At 36.3% G+C, this 20,160-nt stretch overlaps 1 protein-coding gene across 1 annotated transcript; it reads right to left on the reverse strand.

The window, feature by feature from the left end:
• Nucleotides 1–2,940: 2,940 nt before the first annotated feature.
• Nucleotides 2,941–18,921, reverse strand: LOC131855651 (centrosomal protein of 164 kDa). The gene is made up of 23 exons (XM_059206948.1): nucleotides 18,855–18,921; nucleotides 16,747–16,858; nucleotides 15,775–15,922; nucleotides 14,900–15,353; nucleotides 14,509–14,719; nucleotides 14,110–14,399; nucleotides 13,473–13,665; nucleotides 12,283–13,246; nucleotides 12,006–12,183; nucleotides 11,708–11,827; nucleotides 11,604–11,641; nucleotides 10,663–10,797; nucleotides 9,784–9,884; nucleotides 8,490–8,673; nucleotides 7,852–7,969; nucleotides 7,257–7,328; nucleotides 6,837–6,906; nucleotides 6,491–6,624; nucleotides 5,712–5,839; nucleotides 4,814–4,875; nucleotides 4,285–4,388; nucleotides 3,751–3,815; nucleotides 2,941–3,027 (listed from the first exon to the last, which is right to left on the reverse strand). The coding sequence occupies exons 1-23, from the start codon at nucleotides 18,919–18,921 to the stop codon at nucleotides 2,941–2,943; spliced, it is 4,035 nt and encodes a 1,344-aa protein (XP_059062931.1).
• Nucleotides 18,922–20,160: the final 1,239 nt, after the last annotated feature.

Genomic DNA, 20,160 nt, shown 5'->3' on the forward strand with positions numbered 1-20,160 from the left:
AGGACATACTTTAAATCCTTTCCTGCTTATTAGGAAAAAGCAAACCAAGAGCAACAGCGAGTCCTTTTATAAACCAATATTGTAATAATAGTTTAGTTGCTACCTACTTAGTTAGTTAATACATAATATAGCGAATATTGCAAAAAAATCTAGGTTTAACATAGTGATTTTCTTCATATTGTTGCCAGTTATTTACGCACCATACAAACATTTGTATTCATGAATATACTGTTTGTATTATTCAGGGTATTATATTTTCTATGTACAATTTAAATTATTATTTAAAAATGTATGTATTTTTAACTGTTGCCTATACATAGTACGAACATTGCTAAGTTTGGGACTAGATGGCGTTGTGTGACTTGTCCTGGCTTATTTATTAATATATATTATTTATTTCAAAATTGACAGTTAACGCAGACATTTCGCGGGTATTAAACATTTTTATTACACGACCATATTTTAATAATTACTTCATTTTATATAAGTAATCATGAATATCTACATAACAGACAGGGTTTTGTAATAAGTGCCTTATTTCATAATATATAATTAAACTAGTTTAAAAATCTTTGGAATTGTCAGTAATGCCATTATGGCAAAATAGTCTCTAACTATAAGTCCATTACGCCTAAAATTCTTTACCAAAACATTCTCATTACTCCTTCCACTTCCATCTCATTCACACGTAGTACCGGAACTATTGACATCTCTCTCAGACAAACGATCCGACTGATCACTGATCCTTACTAATAGTATAAATTTAATTTCTCGCGTCGATTATGCAGACTATTGTCGTCTCGCTCATTCTTAGTGTCTCATACGTAACTAGTAGCAGTGTACAAGGTTAGTTGTAAAAGGTATACCAAGCCTCGCGAGGCATTATAATTATTGTTATACCTTGACTAGACTCAAAGTAACCAGCCCTCTCCATCTTAAGGTTAAATCGGTATGGACGGTAGGGAAAAAAATTATAATGTAAAAACTTGACGTTCATAAGCGGCTAAAATGTCCTACATGAATAAATGATTTTTGAATTTAGAATTTTTTAATTTTAGCGATAAGCCCGCCCTTGCCACTGTATGTTATTGTAATTCTGTTTCTATACTTGTACACTTATTAGTTTATGTAATTGTTTTTCTTCCTACTAGAGGTACAATAAACAGTTTTTTTTATTTCATACATTCATTAATTCATTTAAAACTGTACAAAATTCATCAACAAACATAATATGAAAATATTAAAATAACTTTTGACGTTTTCATAAACTGGTCAGTTTACCATATGTTTGCATGAATAATAACATTATAGAGTCATATGAACACATTACCTTTGCCCTCCTACTCCCCGTAGGGGATTGTTAGTAATGTGGACTAATAACTCCATCATTACCAATGTACCATGTATTTAAAAATGATTTTCAATTTTGAATCTTAACTCTCATGGCAATATGTTCAATTTCATAAATGCTAAATCAAAACCATTCAATCATATAGAACACTTTCGCAATCTTATAAATTTAATCATTACCCACCCGTGCACTAGAATTTGACTAGTACATTTTTTGCGTCTTTCCTTTCTTTCCTCTTGGTATTTCTTATACCACTAACCTTGTATATCTGTCTATCATTCGATTATTATAATTATTATCCATTTAATGACTACGTCGTGATGTGCATATAGGCACGAAACATAAGATATTTTGGCTTCGCCATCATAATTTGTACGCATCCTTCAGGATTTAGTACTAAATATTTCATATAATTTCATAAATGCAAAGATACCATACAATATAATCTAATATATAGATATGTATAGATTATCAAATTATAATACGCACATCGTGAACACAAGATAAAAACTCTATTTAAAAAAACAGACAATATTACAAAAACGTCATGCACATAAATATCACAGAATAGAAAAGAGGAAATATAAAAAAAAAACATTTGTAGATTTATATTTGTAGCGACAAGGATTCCAGTATCATAAATTTAAAAAAAAAATTAAAACTAACATTCTTTTCGTTCTGTGATAAATAACATACATGACATTGTTGTTAGTTTGTGCATTTAACGAACTCGATTAAAAATAAAATACAATATTTATATAACACTAGAAATTACGAACCTGCATACAAGGTTCGTATAAATTATGAATAATTAAAACAATAAATAATAGATTCTGTTTTCCATATTACGACTAAAGTTGTTGTCCGTTTAAACAATTATATACTATTATAAACAAATTTGCTGTTCCAATCTGAATATTTGAACTTTTCTTATTCAACTCATTTTCATTGTACTCCATTCGCCATTTTCTCCACTTCATTCAGTGGGGAGATTCGATCAAATTCATGAATATCAACACTGGCTGTACAATTCTATAAAACTATATTTGTAACTGGCTGCCAACAAATATGTGCGTTGCCATTTATGGCATAAAAGAAAATAAATAAAAAAGTTAAAAAATAAGAACTAATTTTAAATTAGCACAGATTAATGTGACAATGCATATTTATTTAGAAATCCTCTTGATTACATCCCTTTACTGTTAACCTTGTATTTTTTCCGTATATTTACATACGGACAGTATATGTATTTGTTTTTAGAAATAGTTCTAAAGCTACGATAGTTATTGTAGTGTTAAAGTATCATTGAAAACAATAGGTACAGATACCTACAGATTGGCAAATTACATTTCTTTCAAAGCCCGTGATGTAACAATAAGGTAAGGATGATCGATAAAACATCAATGTGTTTACATCGATGCCCAAGTCTTCAATAATATTATCGAATCAAATACAAACATACTGGTGTAGTAAAAGAGTATTCGATACGCAAAATTATATAAAATCAGATACGCTAGACGGGACATATCGATGTTTTTCATTCGATATTTATCATACATCGATGTTTTTCTAGTATCGATCATCCCTAATTAAGGGGCAGTTTGCAACCAAGCGCGTAGTCCTCTAGCTCTCTCAGCGACTCCACCGTCAGAGTGGTCATCAGGGACAGCCTCTGGCTGCAAATGTAGTATGTTTAATAGACAAGTGTACGGGCAACCGTACATGTCTGCTTACTGTTGAAAACACAATTGTCTACACATGCAATTTCACCTCAATACATTTCACCTCATTATATTTATTTTAGTAATAAAAATCAGTGTTCGAGTAGCATTCAACCAAGGCGGTTTTATTTAGCGAGAACCCCTCATCAATCAATCAATCAATATATCAATTAATATCATTATCACGGAACCGTGGTCTTAAACCCCCACACAAGTGTACTCGTATATTAGTTGGTCTGTTCGACAAATATGGACTCTATTGCACTGCATCGTAAGCTGTATTTCAGTCTGTATTATGTCATAAAAGTTTAGTGCTTCAAAATGGTGATTCATATATTATGAATCCCTCACGTTATTAATGTTACATACATTATTAGCATATATTGTCGCTTTATATAGAGTTTGCAGTAATAGACCAAAATCATAAGGATGCCAAAAACCTGGAGTTGAGGTAGAATATTATATAATAACGCGACCTCGCAAATTGGCAGATGGTGGATTCATTATTCAATCATACATATTTCTTTGATCGTTCAGGTTTGGCGGACCTGGCATTTCGCTCTATTATAATATATATACTTTGTGAATCTGTCAAATTAAAAACGTGAAACATGAAACGCTACTGTTGCTGTTTTAAATCAGAAATAAGGAATGATGGTACTGGTGCATTATACTCACAGCAGATAAAGCTACTCGTGCCTGCGACGTAGTAGGAACCTGGCACGAACTTGACTCAGGTGAGGCTGGAATTAATGAAAATGTTTATTAGATATTTAACAGCTATCTACAATTACACTTCTATAAATCGTAATTCAGCTTCGATCTGAGAAAGGACAGTGATCCACTCTTCGAACATGAAATTACAATTGCCCAATACTCTATTGTACTCTAAGTGCTGCTTAATTGCTTTAATATCTACTTCCCAAATTCCCCCAAAATGAAGAGAATAAGGTGGACATAAATGAAAAGAGAGCGCCCCACTCAAAACACAAGGTCACTCACCCGTGTGGTCCAGCGCGCGCCATATGTCGCGCACGTCGTGGTGCAGGGCCCGCAGTGAGCGCAGCACGCCGCCCCCCCGCCCCCCCCGCCCCCCCGCCGGTGTCACTCACCCGTGTGGTCCAGCGCGCGCCATATGTCGCGCACGTCGTGGTGCAGGGCCCGCAGTGAGCGCAGCACGCCGCCCCCCGCCCCCCCGCCGGTGTCACTCACCCGTGTGGTCCAGCGCGCGCCATATGTCGCGCACGTCGTGGTGCAGGGCCCGCAGTGAGCGCAGCACGCCGCCCCCCCGCCCCCCCGCCCCCCCGCCGGTGTCACTCACCCGTGTGGTCCAGCGCGCGCCATATGTCGCGCACGTCGTGGTGCAGGGCCCGCAGTGAGCGCAGCACGCCGCCCCCCCGCCCCCCCGCCGGTGTCACTCACCCGTGTGGTCCAGCGCGCGCCATATGTCGCGCACGTCGTGGTGCAGGGCCCGCAGTGAGCGCAGCACGCCGCCCCCCCGCCCCCCCGCCGGTGTCACTCACCCGTGTGGTCCAGCGCGCGCCATATGTCGCGCACGTCGTGGTGCAGGGCCCGCAGTGAGCGCAGCACGCCGCCGCCCCCGCCCCCCGCCCGTGTGGTCCAGCGCGCCGCGCACGTCGTGGGCGGCCCCCCCCCCCGCGGGCGGCCCCCCCGCGGTCGTCCCCGCCGGTCTCGTGGTGCAGGGCCCGCAGTGAGTCACACCCGGTGTGGGTCCTCGCGCTCGTCTCCCGGTTCGCTCTCCGACGACGCGTCGCTAGTCGTCCCTTCCTGCGTCTCCGGTTCCTAATCACGTTTCGATTTAAATCTATTACTATCACGGAGCAAAACTTAAAGAATGATATGAAGCATGACAAATGTCTTCGTCGATAACTTAGTAAGTTTTCATAACGAGCAGAGTAACCAACAAAAGTAGCATTCGCAAAATGATATAGTACAAATAATAAAAACCAATTGTAGTACACGAAGTATACGAAATTGAAAAAACTTTTGAAGACCGTAACGAGTTTCATACAAGAGTCAACAATAAACAGAAACCAATTTTAGAAGAGACATAAATGACAGCAAAAATAAATGAAAACCAAATAATGTCAAAGCAGAAGAGAACGACAACGACAAGAATAATATCTACTACTGGCAAAATGGTTCATAAACAAATCTGGTGAAACGAAACCACAGGATATATATAGAGATAAATGCGATGTATGGTGGAGACGTACGATGTGCGTGTTGTGCGCGGCGAGGCGGCGCAGCGCGCGCTCGATGTGTCGCAGGCGGATGTCCTTCTCCGCGAGCAGCGCGCGCGCGCGGTGCAGCGCCACCTCCAGCTCCGGCGCCTCGCGCTCCTCCTGCCACATTCACGCCCGCACTCGCACACGACCCAACACAACTCCACCGCTTTTATATAGCCAACAAATTGAAACGGTCCCAATATATCGCCTCGGGGTACGCCTATTTCATTATGCGGTACTAAAAGTCTATTCAATTTTTTGCAAAGTAGAAAAGAGACTATGTTCACTCGACTGTAATACTAACTATGTAATCAAACATTTGCAAAATAGACCCCGGACTAATCACCCGCATTGTGTGCGGAGCGAAGAGGGGATGCAGGCGTAACTCACGTGCAGTGCGGCGCGACGACGACGAAGTGCGGCACGTGCTCGGCGCATGCCCTCTCGTTCGACGAGGGCGCGGTGCCTCACGAACTCGAGCTCGGCGCGCTCCGCCCGACTCACCGAGCCGGCACAAGCTCCGCCGCTTACCATACGACTACCTAAAACAGAAACAAACGAAATCCCACTCACACAACCACGCTACAATTAAGCGGAAGGCCGGTCGAGTAGCTGCCATGCTATCGACCCGTAAAAATATAATCCGATGTTTAACACGTTAAAAAACGAATTGAAAACTCTTATTATTTTTTAAATATGTTTTTAGTATACAATAATTTGAGGTAGACATTATTTAACCCCTATATATATTTCAATTAAAATGTCCAAGAGTGATCACCCGGTCCAAACGAGTGAATTTACTTTCGTTACGGAGTGACCCACCGGTGGGCATGCGAACTTAATTTATCTATGATCTTACGTAGGCATTTGAGTATGTATATCACCAAATACTCTTCCACTAATGATTGTATGTGATGAAATTTACAATATAACTTTAAAAGTAATGATATCTCATACAACACTTCACAGTGCATGTGTACATCATCATCATATTGTAAAGTCTGAAGAAATTCTACAAGAAAAATTGGGTGTTCTTCAAGTATCTACTTTAGGTCCTTTATTTTTAAACTAGCAATTATTAAAGAAATCATGATTATAATTTATAATCTTACGATTCGTAATAAAAATTGTTTATAAATAAATAACTAAGTTATTAATTAATGACATACCTATTTCGGCGAAAGGATATCTCAGACTATACGCCGATTGGCACGCAAAATCAGGAAACTGATCTTCAATATCATCTAATTTTCGCAACTGTTGCCGCAGTGATTCTAAGGGACTTGACCACCCTTCACCGCGCCTAGAACAAATCAGATATATTTATAATATCATAGATAACATTAAACGAAATAATAAATCGCGACTTCGCCGTAAATTAGAATAAAATCTAAGCCAATATAAGGATCTTGTAGATCTGTACCCAAAATTCTCCAGCACTTTAATTACGATTAAGTATGAATGAATCCAAGTATCCATACATGTTGAAAATTATCACATTTTATAAGTACATACTTTGGTGAGTAATTCAGACGAGACGTAGACGCTGATTTTAACCTCGTGAAACACCTTCGACGTCCGTGACCTGTAAAAAATATTTACATAATATATTAAAAGAGTATTTCAACCAATTGTGATAACTCTTAAATTTATGAGTTTTCTCTTAAAAGCAGAAACTATCGAGTATATATCCGAACAGCACCACAGATATCACAAGATATATTGTGACGCGTAATATCACTCATGCATTGCCATTCTTGAACGGCAAGAGTATGTGTCTAAAAAAAAGGATAAGGTATAGCTTCTTTCATATCCTGTAAATTACAGGATAAAAAAGAAGATATACCTTATGGATATTACATTTTATTGCTTCACATATATCTCTATCTACATACTAAACCGATAACTTACAAAGTAAACTCAAGAATCACTCACCATTGACATTATCTTTTGATTTGTCGTCAGCTGTCGTTGCATCTGAAGAATCTTGGCAGTCTGTAGTAGCACCTACTAATTATAAAATAATAATAGAATTGTTTTTATAAAATAATAATTCGATTTTTAATTTAAAATGCATGTCGTGCATGTAGCACCAAAATGTCTGCTTTGAGTTATTTAACAAACGAACGAAAGAATGAGCAAATCAATAAAGAATTTTTAATTTTATACCAAATTTTTATAGGCAGAAAGCACCAAAATGTATGCTTCGTGTTAATAAACGAGAGAAAGAATAAGTAAATTAATGAACAATTCAATTAACGAAGAAGTTACTGAAAAAATTAAACAGATGAAAGAATGAATGAATAACAAAAGAATGTTTAAGTAAGTTAATGATCGTATAATTAGATAAATGACAAATATCTTCATTATGGATTTACGTCATTCTTCATTCAAGCTTTTGGTCTGCAAATGACTGACTTGTACAATCTCATATAAAAGAGTAATATCTTTATTAAGGCTTTATGTAGTTCCTCACTATAGCTTTCAGGCTGTTAAAGGTTAATTTGAGTCTCATATTTTTAAAACATACCTGCATCTTTCTGCTTCTCTCTTCGCGGTCTGGGTGGCTCTTTGAAGGCTACGGCAGCACGACGTGGAGGTCGTTGCTTCACTGCCGACGTGTGTGATGTGTCGTCTGACGGTGCTATCTATGAATACATACGAATACAACCGGTAATACATTTCCAACATTACAAATCTAATCCATATAAACATCGTGCGCGTGGAATTTTACTTTATTTTTCTAAAGTAAAAATAGTCTAAGTTACTCTTTACTACTTAGAAAAGTCCCGTCAAAATCGGTCCACCCATTTCAGAGATTAGCCGGAACAAACAGACAAAAATTGTAAAAAATGATATTTTGGTGTAGGTACCGTATTTATATTCATATGCATGTAGTAAAAAACGGTTATTTCAATATTACAAACACATACCTATTTTAATTATATGTATAGATAAAACACAGTCGCGGCCGCTGTCTGTTCGCTTATATCTTCTAAACCGCGCAACGGAGTTTAATGCAGTTTTTAGCGATATATAAAGTGATTCAAGAGGAAGGTTTATATTTATAATACATGTATGTTATTGTATAGAACAAGCTGAGGAATTCAAAGATTTGTACTACATCCGTGCGAAGCTGGGACCGCTAGTGTAATAAAACATACTCACGCTTTCCCGCTTATGTTTCCAGTCTTCGTTGTTATTATCTACGTTGTAAGATTTGTGCGCGTTGCTGTCAGAATGCGAGGTTTCATTATCATTGTACTTGATTGTCGGGTTGTTATTTACTCTGTGTCGGGAGGGTTCGGGTTCTATTACCGCACTTACTGATGTCTCGTTTACTTCTTTACATCTGCAATCAAAGTAAAAAGCATTTATAATAACACATCGTCAAATTTGTTTTAAACTTGACGCGGTCATTATTTATACGTATAATTAGTAAAAATCACGGGATCTTACCACGTTTTATATTTATTTGCTGAGTTCCCGATATTTCGGTAGTGTTTCAACCACCATGATCACGGGTAAACTGAAGAGCAGCGGGTAGATGGAAAATGAAATCTTTTTATGGGCAGACATATGCGTCTACCTTCACACATCTTCGTTTGTTGCTACTACTGGAACTCGCTCGATATTCATCTCGGCAAACTGTACTCACATTATCTTTACGTACATTTAATAAACTTTTCGATCGCGTTTTTTGTTTTTCTTTAATTAAACCAATCACTGGATTCCAGGCATTAGAGAGCCTATAATCGTCTTCTCGATTGAAATTTTTATATTTCTGTATTTCAATGTCCTCTCTAACCATTCTTGGGATATAATGCCGTTCTGATGTTAACACTTTTGGTTGGTGTAGTTCAGTCCAGTGATTGGGTCCCGATCCCAACAAGTGTTCCGCTATGGCTGATCGTTGTTTTTAATAGCTTTTATATGTTCAACAATGCGACGGGCTATTGTTCTTTTTGTCTGTCCGATGTATGAGCTCCCACAACTACAGTCCACATTATAGACTCCAGGATAAAAACAAATAAATATAAAACGTGGTAAGATCCCGTGATTTTTACTAATTATTCCGTAAAGTAATATGTAATTCGATAAAATATATCACTCTTTGTAATCCTAACACCTAGTATAGGGGAGTAGGGGATTGTAGTAATGTGGATTGATAACCCCATTGCTAGCAATGTACCATGTCAGGTCGACCTCCACGCGGTTCCCCCTGGAAACCATCGTGTCAAATTCCTGGCGAATTTGTCACGACGGGCTAACTGACCTGACCTCATACTCATCTTATCATCCTCCACTGGTGCCCCGTTTCCATTCCATTATCATCCACAAAATAAAACACCAAGTATAGGCTTAGTATAGGCTTCAAACGAGAACGGGCTAAGAGTCGGCAAATTTAACTCGTTTATAATTCAATGAATCATTTCATATCTTTGCTGCAAAACTAACGTACCTTTCGAGCGATTGATTAGCTTTGTGCGAATTGGATTTTTCTGTTTCAGATCCAGTGGTCATGCTCATCTCGCGGCGCTTATTGCGACGTTCTATTGACATCTGGAATTTAGAAGTTAGAGGTATTAAAAAGAAATAACTTGACAGTGTGGTGTAAATATTTTTAAATATGTAATAAATAGATAATTATGGCGTTTCATTTGTGATTTTAATAGTCACATATTTTGGTGTGACGAGGTTAGAGGCTGAGGAGATGGGAGTCGGGATTGAGAAGTGGGAGCAGAGTACAGAAGGTATAACTAGGTTAGAGGCGGGAAGAGGATAAGGGCTTGAGAAATAGGAGCAGATGACAGAGGGTATGACAAGATTAGAGGCTGGGGAGGAGATGGGATTCGGAACTGGGACGTGAGAGCAGCGAACGGAAGATATAATCAGGTTAGAGGCAGGAGGAGCAGATAACAGAAAGTAGAATGGCTTTTGAGACGGGAAGAGATGGGAGTCGAGATTAAGAAATGGGAGACGGAGAACGAAAAGTATGCCGAGGTTAGAAGCGCGAGGGGATGGGAGTCGGACTGAGAAGTGGAAAAGAGATAACGTAAGGTATGACGATGGTAGAGGCAGGAGGAGATGATAGTCGAGACTGAAAATTGGGAGCAGGGAATGGAAGGCACAACTAGGATAGAAGTGCGAGCAGATGGGAGTCGGGACTGAGAAGTATGGGTTTGATAACGGAAGGTATAGCGATATTAGAGGCAGAAGGAGATGATAGTCAGGACTGAGAAATAGGAGCAGGGGACGGAAGGTATGATGTCGACGAAAGACGGGTTGACGTTTCCGCCTCAGAGACGGGGCGAGAAGGTCAGCGGCGGAGGGAGCGCACCTTGACGTCGTGCTTGAGGCGCGCGTACTTGTGCTTGAGGCAGCGGTACTTGTCGGCGAGGTCGGCGGCCGGCCGCCGCGCGCGCGCCCGCACCTCCTCCAGGTGGCACGCGTGCTGCCCGCGCAGCCGCTCCACCTGCACCCACACACCACTGCGGCTCCTTACACACGCACCGTTTACTCTACTCTACTTTTAGATCTCACACACAAATCTGACATTACTCTAAGCCGCCAGCGTTTGCAATTTTAAATAGGGTGGTGGCACTATCGGAAAATAATATTACCCATTTTTATAGGTCGCTCAGAAATAATCTGTGGGTGGGAGTAAGCTTAAAAAATACCATATCTGTCAGTGATGGAACGACGACAGTAATGGAAACACTAGTACTATACGTACGTAATTTTACGAAACTTCGTATGAAGCTTTAAAAGTAATATTCTAGAATAAAAAGTTACGATTTAAGAAATTAATATATAAGGCAGAGCACTAGGTATACATTTATATCTATCGATAGTGGAATAACAATAAATTCAACGTCACCTATAATTTCATTAAAAAAATAATAATTCGATACGTTAAGTGATAAGTCACTTACCCTAAACACAGCACTAAGTATACATTTATATCTATCGACAACGATCGAATAACAATAAATTCAACGCCATATAAAATTTCATTAATAAAATAAATAATACGCTCGTAATACTAATCCTATAATTATTTATTGCCCCCTTGTGTCGAACTCACTTTGATCTATATATTGACTCATATTTAACAACACATTCTGTGAAATTTTATTATAATAATTACTTTATAATTTCTCCATCTATATATATTTGTATAGATGATGATCGATGTCGAAGAATGTATATACAATAAAGAAGAAAATAACTTTTTTATATTATAAATGTACTGATATTTCTACCACGCATCTCACCCACCTCAGCTCTATAATCATGTCGCAATTCAGTGACTTTAGCTCCACCTGCACACACACACACACACACACGCGTGCTGCCCGCGCAGTGCACACACACACACACACACGTCTGTTCCTCCCGCAGGGACTCTATGGTAGCTCTGTTCTCGTCAATAATACGTGTTCTCTCTCTGTTGAAGCTAGCTTGAAGTTGTTCTCGAAGATCTGATAGTGCTCGCTCATTCTCTAGAAAAATAAAAGAATTACATGTTTTTTTAACTCCCACAGATAACTTTAACGGAAGCAAGGATTTCAATCCTTTAGATGTAACAAAATGAAGTGGCATATAAGTAATAATAATTAAAAATAGAATAGAAATATACGAGTCTAAGGTAAAAATAATAATATTACTAATATATCCTACCTATTTCCAAGAATACCCGTTGCTCAGATAGTCTGACACGATAATTATCTCTTTGCCGGTCCATATTTTCCGAATGCTGTTTTTCAGCTGCTTCGCTTTCGCGACAGTAGCGTTCCTCCAGATCTTTGGTGAGTTCTTGTAATTTTTGGTGATGATTTCGCTCCCCTGTTGATAGTGCCTAACAAAATATTTAGAAAAATATGTTAAGCTTGTTATAATAAGTAAATCGAAAAATTTAAATTAACTTACTGTTATGTTCTTCTAAAATACAACTTACCTCTTCCATTTCCCTACGATGTCTCTCTGTCTGTTCTTCTAGCCTCACTCTCTTCTGTAACAAAAACTTCTCCTCTGCCTCTTTTAAGGATTCTTGTAACTCAGTTTTCATTCTCCTCTCCTTACTTGCCCATTCCATCCTAATACTCTCTAACTCTTTCTGCAAAAATAATTCTAGTCTTCTTCTTTCATCAGCTTTATTCCTCTCTATCATTTCTCTAGTACCCATGTCAGGTATCAATGGAGATTTTATAGGTTTTGGAAAATCGTTTTCTTGAGTCTCAAATTGATATACAACAACCACATTATCAGAATTCGATTTTCCTTGAGATATTATAACACCATCCAGTCTGGGGCTGGTTAAATTTTTACCTAAACATGAAGCTGATTCAGAAGATTTCATTTGTGGAGAGATGACAGCTTTGTTTAAGGGTTTAAATGTTGATAGAGGGCTCCAAAGATTACTAAACTCTCTAGGTGATCGTAAATCTGATACATAACTAGGTGTAGGAGACACTCTCAACTGTGGAGTCCTCGGTAATTCTACACTAACTGGTGTAGATTTTGAATCATCTTTTGGAACATTTTTTGAGTTGTCTAAATCAGAGTTCTGGTGTTTTGACTGTTCAGAAAGATCTAAATTAGGAACTTTAATACGAGGTATAACGTTTTCTACACACTGTTTCTTTTGACTAGTTACAGATGCTTTAGAATTAGAATCGGATTGTTCTGTTTTATCAGATCTATCTGTATTTTCAATGTCTTTAACTTTTCCACTATCTTTTTCCTGGTCTTTTGTTTCGGAAATATTTGCCTGTTCATGTCTGTGATCTTCATTTGAGTCGTCAAGATCGTTTAAGTCCAAATTCGCGAATTCCTTATCCGGGGAATCTATTGATGTCTCAGACTCTATGCTCTCCATGAGATTTATTGATATTTTATTTTTTTGTGGGATCATTGGAGATCTGTAATTTTTAATGCAATTTTGATATTATAATAACTAATTTGTATTTATTCTATACATAGATAATGGTATACGCATTTAAATTTAAGGAATCATGAAATTTATAGATTCATTAGTATTTGTTAATTTTGGAAGTCATTAAATATGTTAGTTCTAATTTCCAAAGTAAACTAACTAAAAACTAGAAAACAATTAAAATGAGTCTATGTATTAACATAAACTTTTACCTTGGTCTAGCCTCTTTGTCAATTGTCGGTTCTTCTAAATACATCGATGTAGTTTCTATGTCGCCAGGTCGTACAAGATCTGATATCTTTTGAAAGTTCTTCTGGAACAGGTCTGGTTTTATGTAATCCGCTGCGGGTGGACGTAACAAGCGACGTCGAGGGGATGTACTTTTACTTTCGCGAGAATCGCTTTCTGTAAATTATTTTGTGCGTAATAATTTAATAGTATGTTTTGTTACCTAAGTTTATTACAAACACTAATATCAGCAATAGATATAGACTAAAACAATTTGATTTGATTTGTAATACTATAGAATTTAATCCAGCAGAAAGTATCTATAAAAGTAAACAGAATATCACTGCGACAAGAACATTTTCTTATTTGATAAGGCTGAAACACGAGCTGACGGCCCCACTAGTATATATGTGGTAACTGTTGCCTATATAAATAAACATACATATACATATTAGTCCTGTGGTACGAAATGACAATTTATGGGGATAAATTGCCATTCCTGTAATTTCACTGCCTTTCAAAAGTAGCTCATTGCTGACTGGAATGGGTGAGACAGAAGTATCAAAACAGACGACTCTATAAATAATTCAATGGGGTCAATTACGCAATATACATACTAACCCCCAGATTCTTTTTCTGAACCAGATATACTTTTAACTTCTCTTGGACTCTCTGATAGTGGTCGAGGAGGTAGCGGCGGTCTGGAAACTAATGGCGACAGTAAAATCGCAGGGTTAGTTGTGGATGATGATGTGATGATTGGTGTTGGTACAGTCGGTGATGAAGGTATAAGTGGCGATGGTAAAGGCGGTGGAGCAGCGCTGATAATGGAACTTTGTCCATCATTCTGCTCCGAGGAACTGTTTGAACCAGGACTAACAGTTTGTTCCGGTGGATTTTCAAGCTTGAATCTGTAAAGCGAAACTTGTTTAAGTTATCAATAATTTCAATTGTTTGACAAACCTATTTGCAAACGCGACTGTCATAGTCCAACACTAACTAACTTACACCTCGACTAACCTTACGCTCTTTTTGTCTTCATCAAAGCTTGATACTTGGCGTTGCCTGCCTGCGACAGTTTCCACTTTCCTATATGGTACATCTGACATTTTCTCTCTTAGTATACCTCTAGGAGGATCACTCTTGGTCATTGATTCCAATGGTAAAGATTTATCTGTATCAGGACTGGGTAAATCTGATTTATTCATCCTGAGGAACATGCTGCCTTTTCCTAAAATAACAATAGGATAAATAGACTATATCATACTATCAATATTAAAACAAAAGTAAGGGTATCACAGAGTGCATAGACTATCACAGTCTGTAATTTGAGCATGAGTTAATTTTTTTGTTAGTCATTTACTATAAAATTAGTTACATTTATTATTAACATTTTATTCACCATTATTACCTGATAATGGTAATCCCTTGTCTACCTTAGCAGCAGCAAGCAGAGGACTAAAGTTTTCATCTTCCGGACTAGTCAGCACATGCATCTTAAGATCTATAATCTCTGAATGCTGTTTGAACAACATTTTTGGCCTCTCCAAAGTTGGTCGACTTAAAATATCTCTATCAGATGTATTCCTCATTAACTTTGGCTTATTCGAAAGCGTGCTTTCAGCACTTCGTCTTAAAGGCGAGATACGTAAATCACTTAATTTTTTATCCAGTCTTCCTAGTGGCGCTAGAGGCGGCCGTCCCAAAGGAGTTAGACGCTTAATGCCAGGCACTAAAGTTGTAGATGCGTTATCCTTGATATCTGTATGATTATCACTATCAGTTGATAAATCATCATCTTCGCTTTCCACTTTGGTCTCCACACGTTCAAGATTTTTTGTAATCTCCTCTGAGGTGGGAAGATCCTAATAAAAAAATCATAGTAAGTTAATAAACGATTTTCGAAGATTGTGGAGAGATTTCACTGGTATACTTCTCTGTTTAATTTATTTTATTTTATTATTTTTATTTATTTATTAGCATACAAAACAGCTTACAATCAATACAATAATATAATTAGGAGTGTGTAGTTCGATACATAACTGGATTGTAATCCAACACTATGTATCCCTAAAAGCTAAATTATATAGACGCATTCAATATACGCTAGATACTTAGATAAGATATATAATGAAAAGTAAACTAAATAGAAAATAATATATAACTATGTAAAGCATTATTACTTCTTATTAGTTCGGAATATATATTCGTTTTTATTGTAAGGTCTTTAGGTATATTTATTTCCCATAATTTAATTACCTAAAATTATGAACAAATGTCACTTACCTGTACAGAAGCACAGGTGTCATCATGCATAGACACATCACGCGACCTCTTCACCAGCTCCCTGTAAACATTGTCCAGAGGATGCTCCCACTGGGTGTTCTTGGTCTCATGATTGTAATAGTAGTGTGTTTGGAGTTTTTCATCATAACTAAAACGTTAAAGATAATTTCGTTATTATTTATTATATCAAGAATTGTATGAAACTGATATTAAATTACTTAACAAAGCAGCTATGCCCCTATCCAACAGGAAAGAAAAAAAAGAAACAAAGAAAAAAAAAGGAGGACTGTTCACTTAATGTGGATGACTTATCATTTCAATAACATAAAGAAAACAATAACAAGTATTTGCGTACAGCAAGCAACAATAAAACGCAACACACAAGGAGTGTTCTCATTGGAGCACACACCTATCCATTTTGAATTTGATGTACAACAATGACTTTAAAAATTTAAATTGATGGAGGCAACATACTCTTTTAGTTCACTCATTCAAACTTGTAATTAATAGGAGTTTATGAAAAATATTCAATATTGTAAGCAAATTCTATGATTTCTACAGCCTATAAGCTGCTGCACAAGTCAAAATTAAAGAAATTACCTTCTAAGTACAATAATGTCAACTTGCGAGTAAAGAAATGCAGGCAAGTCAAGTGTTGCATTCACCACATCTACAGTTGATAATGCCTTTAATATAATAAAATATTAACTATATTACTCACTACAAGAGAACAAAAAAAGAAAACAAGGGTGACAGAAAAAGAGGATGACATAAGAGCAGTGGCGGGACCAACATGGGGAAGGAAAGCATTGGACAGAGGAACCTGGAGTCTTTTGGAGAAGGCCCATGTCTTAGGAAAAGCTGATTAACCTAGGCTGGGAAATAATAAATAAATAAAACCAACTACCTAACCTAACCAAATCAGCACAAAGGCTATAAATAAAATAAAATAAACAAATAAATATTACTCACTAAGCTTTCCATGGTGAAGGCAGTGCCTGCATGAGACCATCTCGGGCCAGTGGGAGCAGATGACTTTCGCTTTCAGGATCAATGCCCAGTTGTTGTGCATATTCGGAGATTTCTAATAAAATTGACACATACATTTATTCCATTACAGTTTATGAATTATATATATTGATAGTGGTTTAACTATATAGCTTACTGTTTTACTTCCAGTAGTTGCAGGTTCAATTCTTTGCATGGTACAAACATTTGTATTTCTGAGCATGATTGTTTGTATCAATTTCAGTGGTTTCTATATGTTATTCGTATATGTATTTACAAAAAAAAATTTATATACATACATAATATACATAGAAAACACCTAAATTTATACAAGTATAACTAAGTATTTATATCAGTTGTCTAGTAACCCATAACACAAGCTATGCTTGCCGTGGTAATAGACGGCTCTGTGTGAATTGTTCAGGAATATAAGCTTATCTTTATATGTATGCCAATAAAAATATTGATTTTAATTTTGCATAAGTCACCTTATTTCAAAAACATTATTGATATAATTATTTAAATGAGAATCTATTTAATTGACAATGCAATTACAAGAAACATTCAGAACAAGATCATATTATATTAATAACTAGCTGTACCTATATTTTCCCATTTTTCCAATATTTTTCACTGAGGCTTTGCTTCTATTGCCTTCCTTGACAAATGGACTATCCAACACAAAAAGATTTTTTCAATTCAAACCAGTACTTCTTGAGATTAGTGTATTCAAACAAACAAACTCTTCAGCTTTATTATTAGTATAAATTTTGTAATTGTTTAATTACTATGTAGGAAATTTGTAATTTTTTTCTAATAAATAATAAAAATTATTTTACCGACCTTTAATTTTTGCTCTATGACCATAATAAGAAATTAAAGTACTGAATTACTGAATATATTTTTTTTGTAACTGCAGTATATTTATATGTAGATGTCAGCAATATTATACTAAAATAATAAATAGTACTACTGTTACTAATCTTCTTTTCTTTTCTGCTTTCATTGGTATTTTTGCAATGTACGGGCTTAAGCCAAGTACCAATGTGAAAATTTTTACTTAACTTTACTTGAACTTGAACGTGCTATGAATATTGGCCTTACCTTATTTAGAATTACAGCCTTCTGTAGTTGGCAGCTATTACTAATATTATTAAGAGAGACAGTAGATTTTATACTAAGAAGATTTCTCAAATCAGTAGTTTTGGTACCACTGCACTGAAAGTAATTTACAATTTCAAATTCAATATCTAGTGTTTCATAATCTATATAGTATATTGATATAGACCAAAATCATACAATAATATGAGCATCCATATAAATATGGGACAATATTATCTGAACTATGTTGGGCCTCTTACTTGTTATACTGTAATTATTTATATAAAAAAACTAAAAAGAGCAACACACAATATTATATATCTTCTGAATATTATAGATGTAAGTGTGGAAATAAAATAAATATTTTAAATTGTTATTTAAATTTGGAATCATTATTCTAAATTTCAATAACACACACAAAATATAACATTATTTATTGCATTCCACTAGGCATTCTTTCTTTAGAAAGTAGGACTTCATAATGGGGACCAATAGCTCCATTGCTAATGGTATCAAGAATATATGGTCACCCTGGAAACCAACTCCAGGTGACTTAGCCACAATGACAACAATAACTGATCCATTAACTTTAACCTAAGACTATCATCGTTCATTGGGGTGCCGCCAGTGTAGACCATCAGAGAAGGCGACAGCACCATCCCATGTTTAAAAATAAGATTATATCCCGTGTTTAGGATATGTACCTGTGCGTGTCCAGAATTATATATTCATGGCATTAACGAATTTTTATAGCCCACGTATATATAGTTTGTTTACATTTTTAAATTAATAAATATTTAAAAACAATAAGTTTAATCGATCGTTGCTGTTCTAGAATATAATTCGACTTATACTGTTTGAGATTTCCATTCAGTAGCATTAAACATTTGCTGAATGCAGTGGTATCTCATGATTCTACTGACTATTTATTAATTTCTTCAGCGAAGAGTGATTTTATTTTATATATTTACCTTCAGCGGATGGCTGACTGTTTTCGTCAAATATCTCACGGCACACCACGGCTGACGCTGAACTCATTGTGGGATAACATATTCTATTTCACACCAAATACACATCGACTATCATAAGCACAATATTCAAGGCATAGTATTAAATTAATCATTATTGAATAAAAAATATTCAAATAGGCAGACACCAAAATTGACGAAACTGGGATACGATACGAATTGAAAAGTGACAATGACATAATGAATGACAAACGACCACAGAGATTTTTTTTTTTTTCCCATATTCGTCCATCTCCTTTTCAGTGATGGAACAGGCAAAGATCCTTAGACCGTACAGCCTAGTCTACGTTGATGAACGACAAGTTTTTTTTCCCATATTCGTCCATCTCCTTTTCAGTGATGGAACAGGCAAAGATCCTTAGACCGTACAGCCTAGTCTATTTTAAACTTCTTCATATTTGAACAAGTGACACAAAGGCCAATTCTTATGTATGTTTATTTATTATGTTTTCATTCGTGTTCAAAGTTTAAGTCTTATCCGTAGTCCATATCCTTGTATCAATTATTTAAAGTTTTATCGATATCGAGGTAACGTATAAATATATAGGTATATATGTTTCAAAATTAGTTAGCATGTCTTGGATGTCGCGCGGGATTTTTTCCGGTTTCTTGTAAATGTTCAGTAAATTATCAATAAAGACCAAGCGTTGAATATTATAAGCGGAACATTCGAAAAATATGTGATTTAGGGTCTGACTGCTGTTATTGCACTCTTGACATGCATTTGAATCAATTATTTTCATTCGGCACAAATGACTATTGAATCTAGCGTGACCAAAACGAAGTCGTATAAGGAGTGTGTAAAATTTCCGGTTTTTATAAACTCTAGATTTAGTGAACCAGGGTGAGGAATGAATATTTTTGTTAATGGAGTAAAACCAATTACCCTTGGTCTTTAGCGAAAGTTGCCACTGTTCAATCCATTTTTGACGAAAATTCTTGTAAACTATAGAAAGAATGTCGGAATAAGGTATGGCAACATCCTTGACAACGCCAATGTCATTGTTGGTGATAGTTCTTGCCAGGAAATCTGCGTTTTCATTACCGAAAACAGCAATATGTGATGAGTGTCCATAATAAAATAATATCATAACACTCCAATGAGAGCTCATATAATATTTGCTTAATGCTATCTATGATATAATTGGTTTTATAATGTAGTTTGTTACTTTGAAAAGTTAAAACACTCATACTGTCTGTGACAATTAACCATTTTTTGCAATTGCCCCTATCATCTTTTATATAACAA

This window comes from Achroia grisella, unplaced genomic scaffold, assembly GCF_030625045.1.
Source record: "Achroia grisella isolate CSIRO2021 unplaced genomic scaffold, CSIRO_AGI_Agris_v1 utg146, whole genome shotgun sequence".
Classification (NCBI taxonomy): Eukaryota; Metazoa; Arthropoda; class Insecta; order Lepidoptera; family Pyralidae; genus Achroia; species Achroia grisella.

Bases quoted from the DNA above. Each gene is read 5' to 3' on its own strand.
- LOC131855651 (XM_059206948.1), bottom strand. From the start codon at position 18,921: ATGAGTTCAGCGTCAGCCGTGGTGTGCCGTGAGATATTTGACGAAAAC. The intron at 16,859-18,854 runs GTAAATATATAA...CAATTTTATTAG, and splicing joins CAGTCAGCCATCCGCTGAAG to AAATCTCCGAATATGCACAA. The intron at 15,923-16,746 runs GTGAGTAATATT...TTAACGTTTTAG, and splicing joins CCTTCACCATGGAAAGCTTA to TTATGATGAAAAACTCCAAA.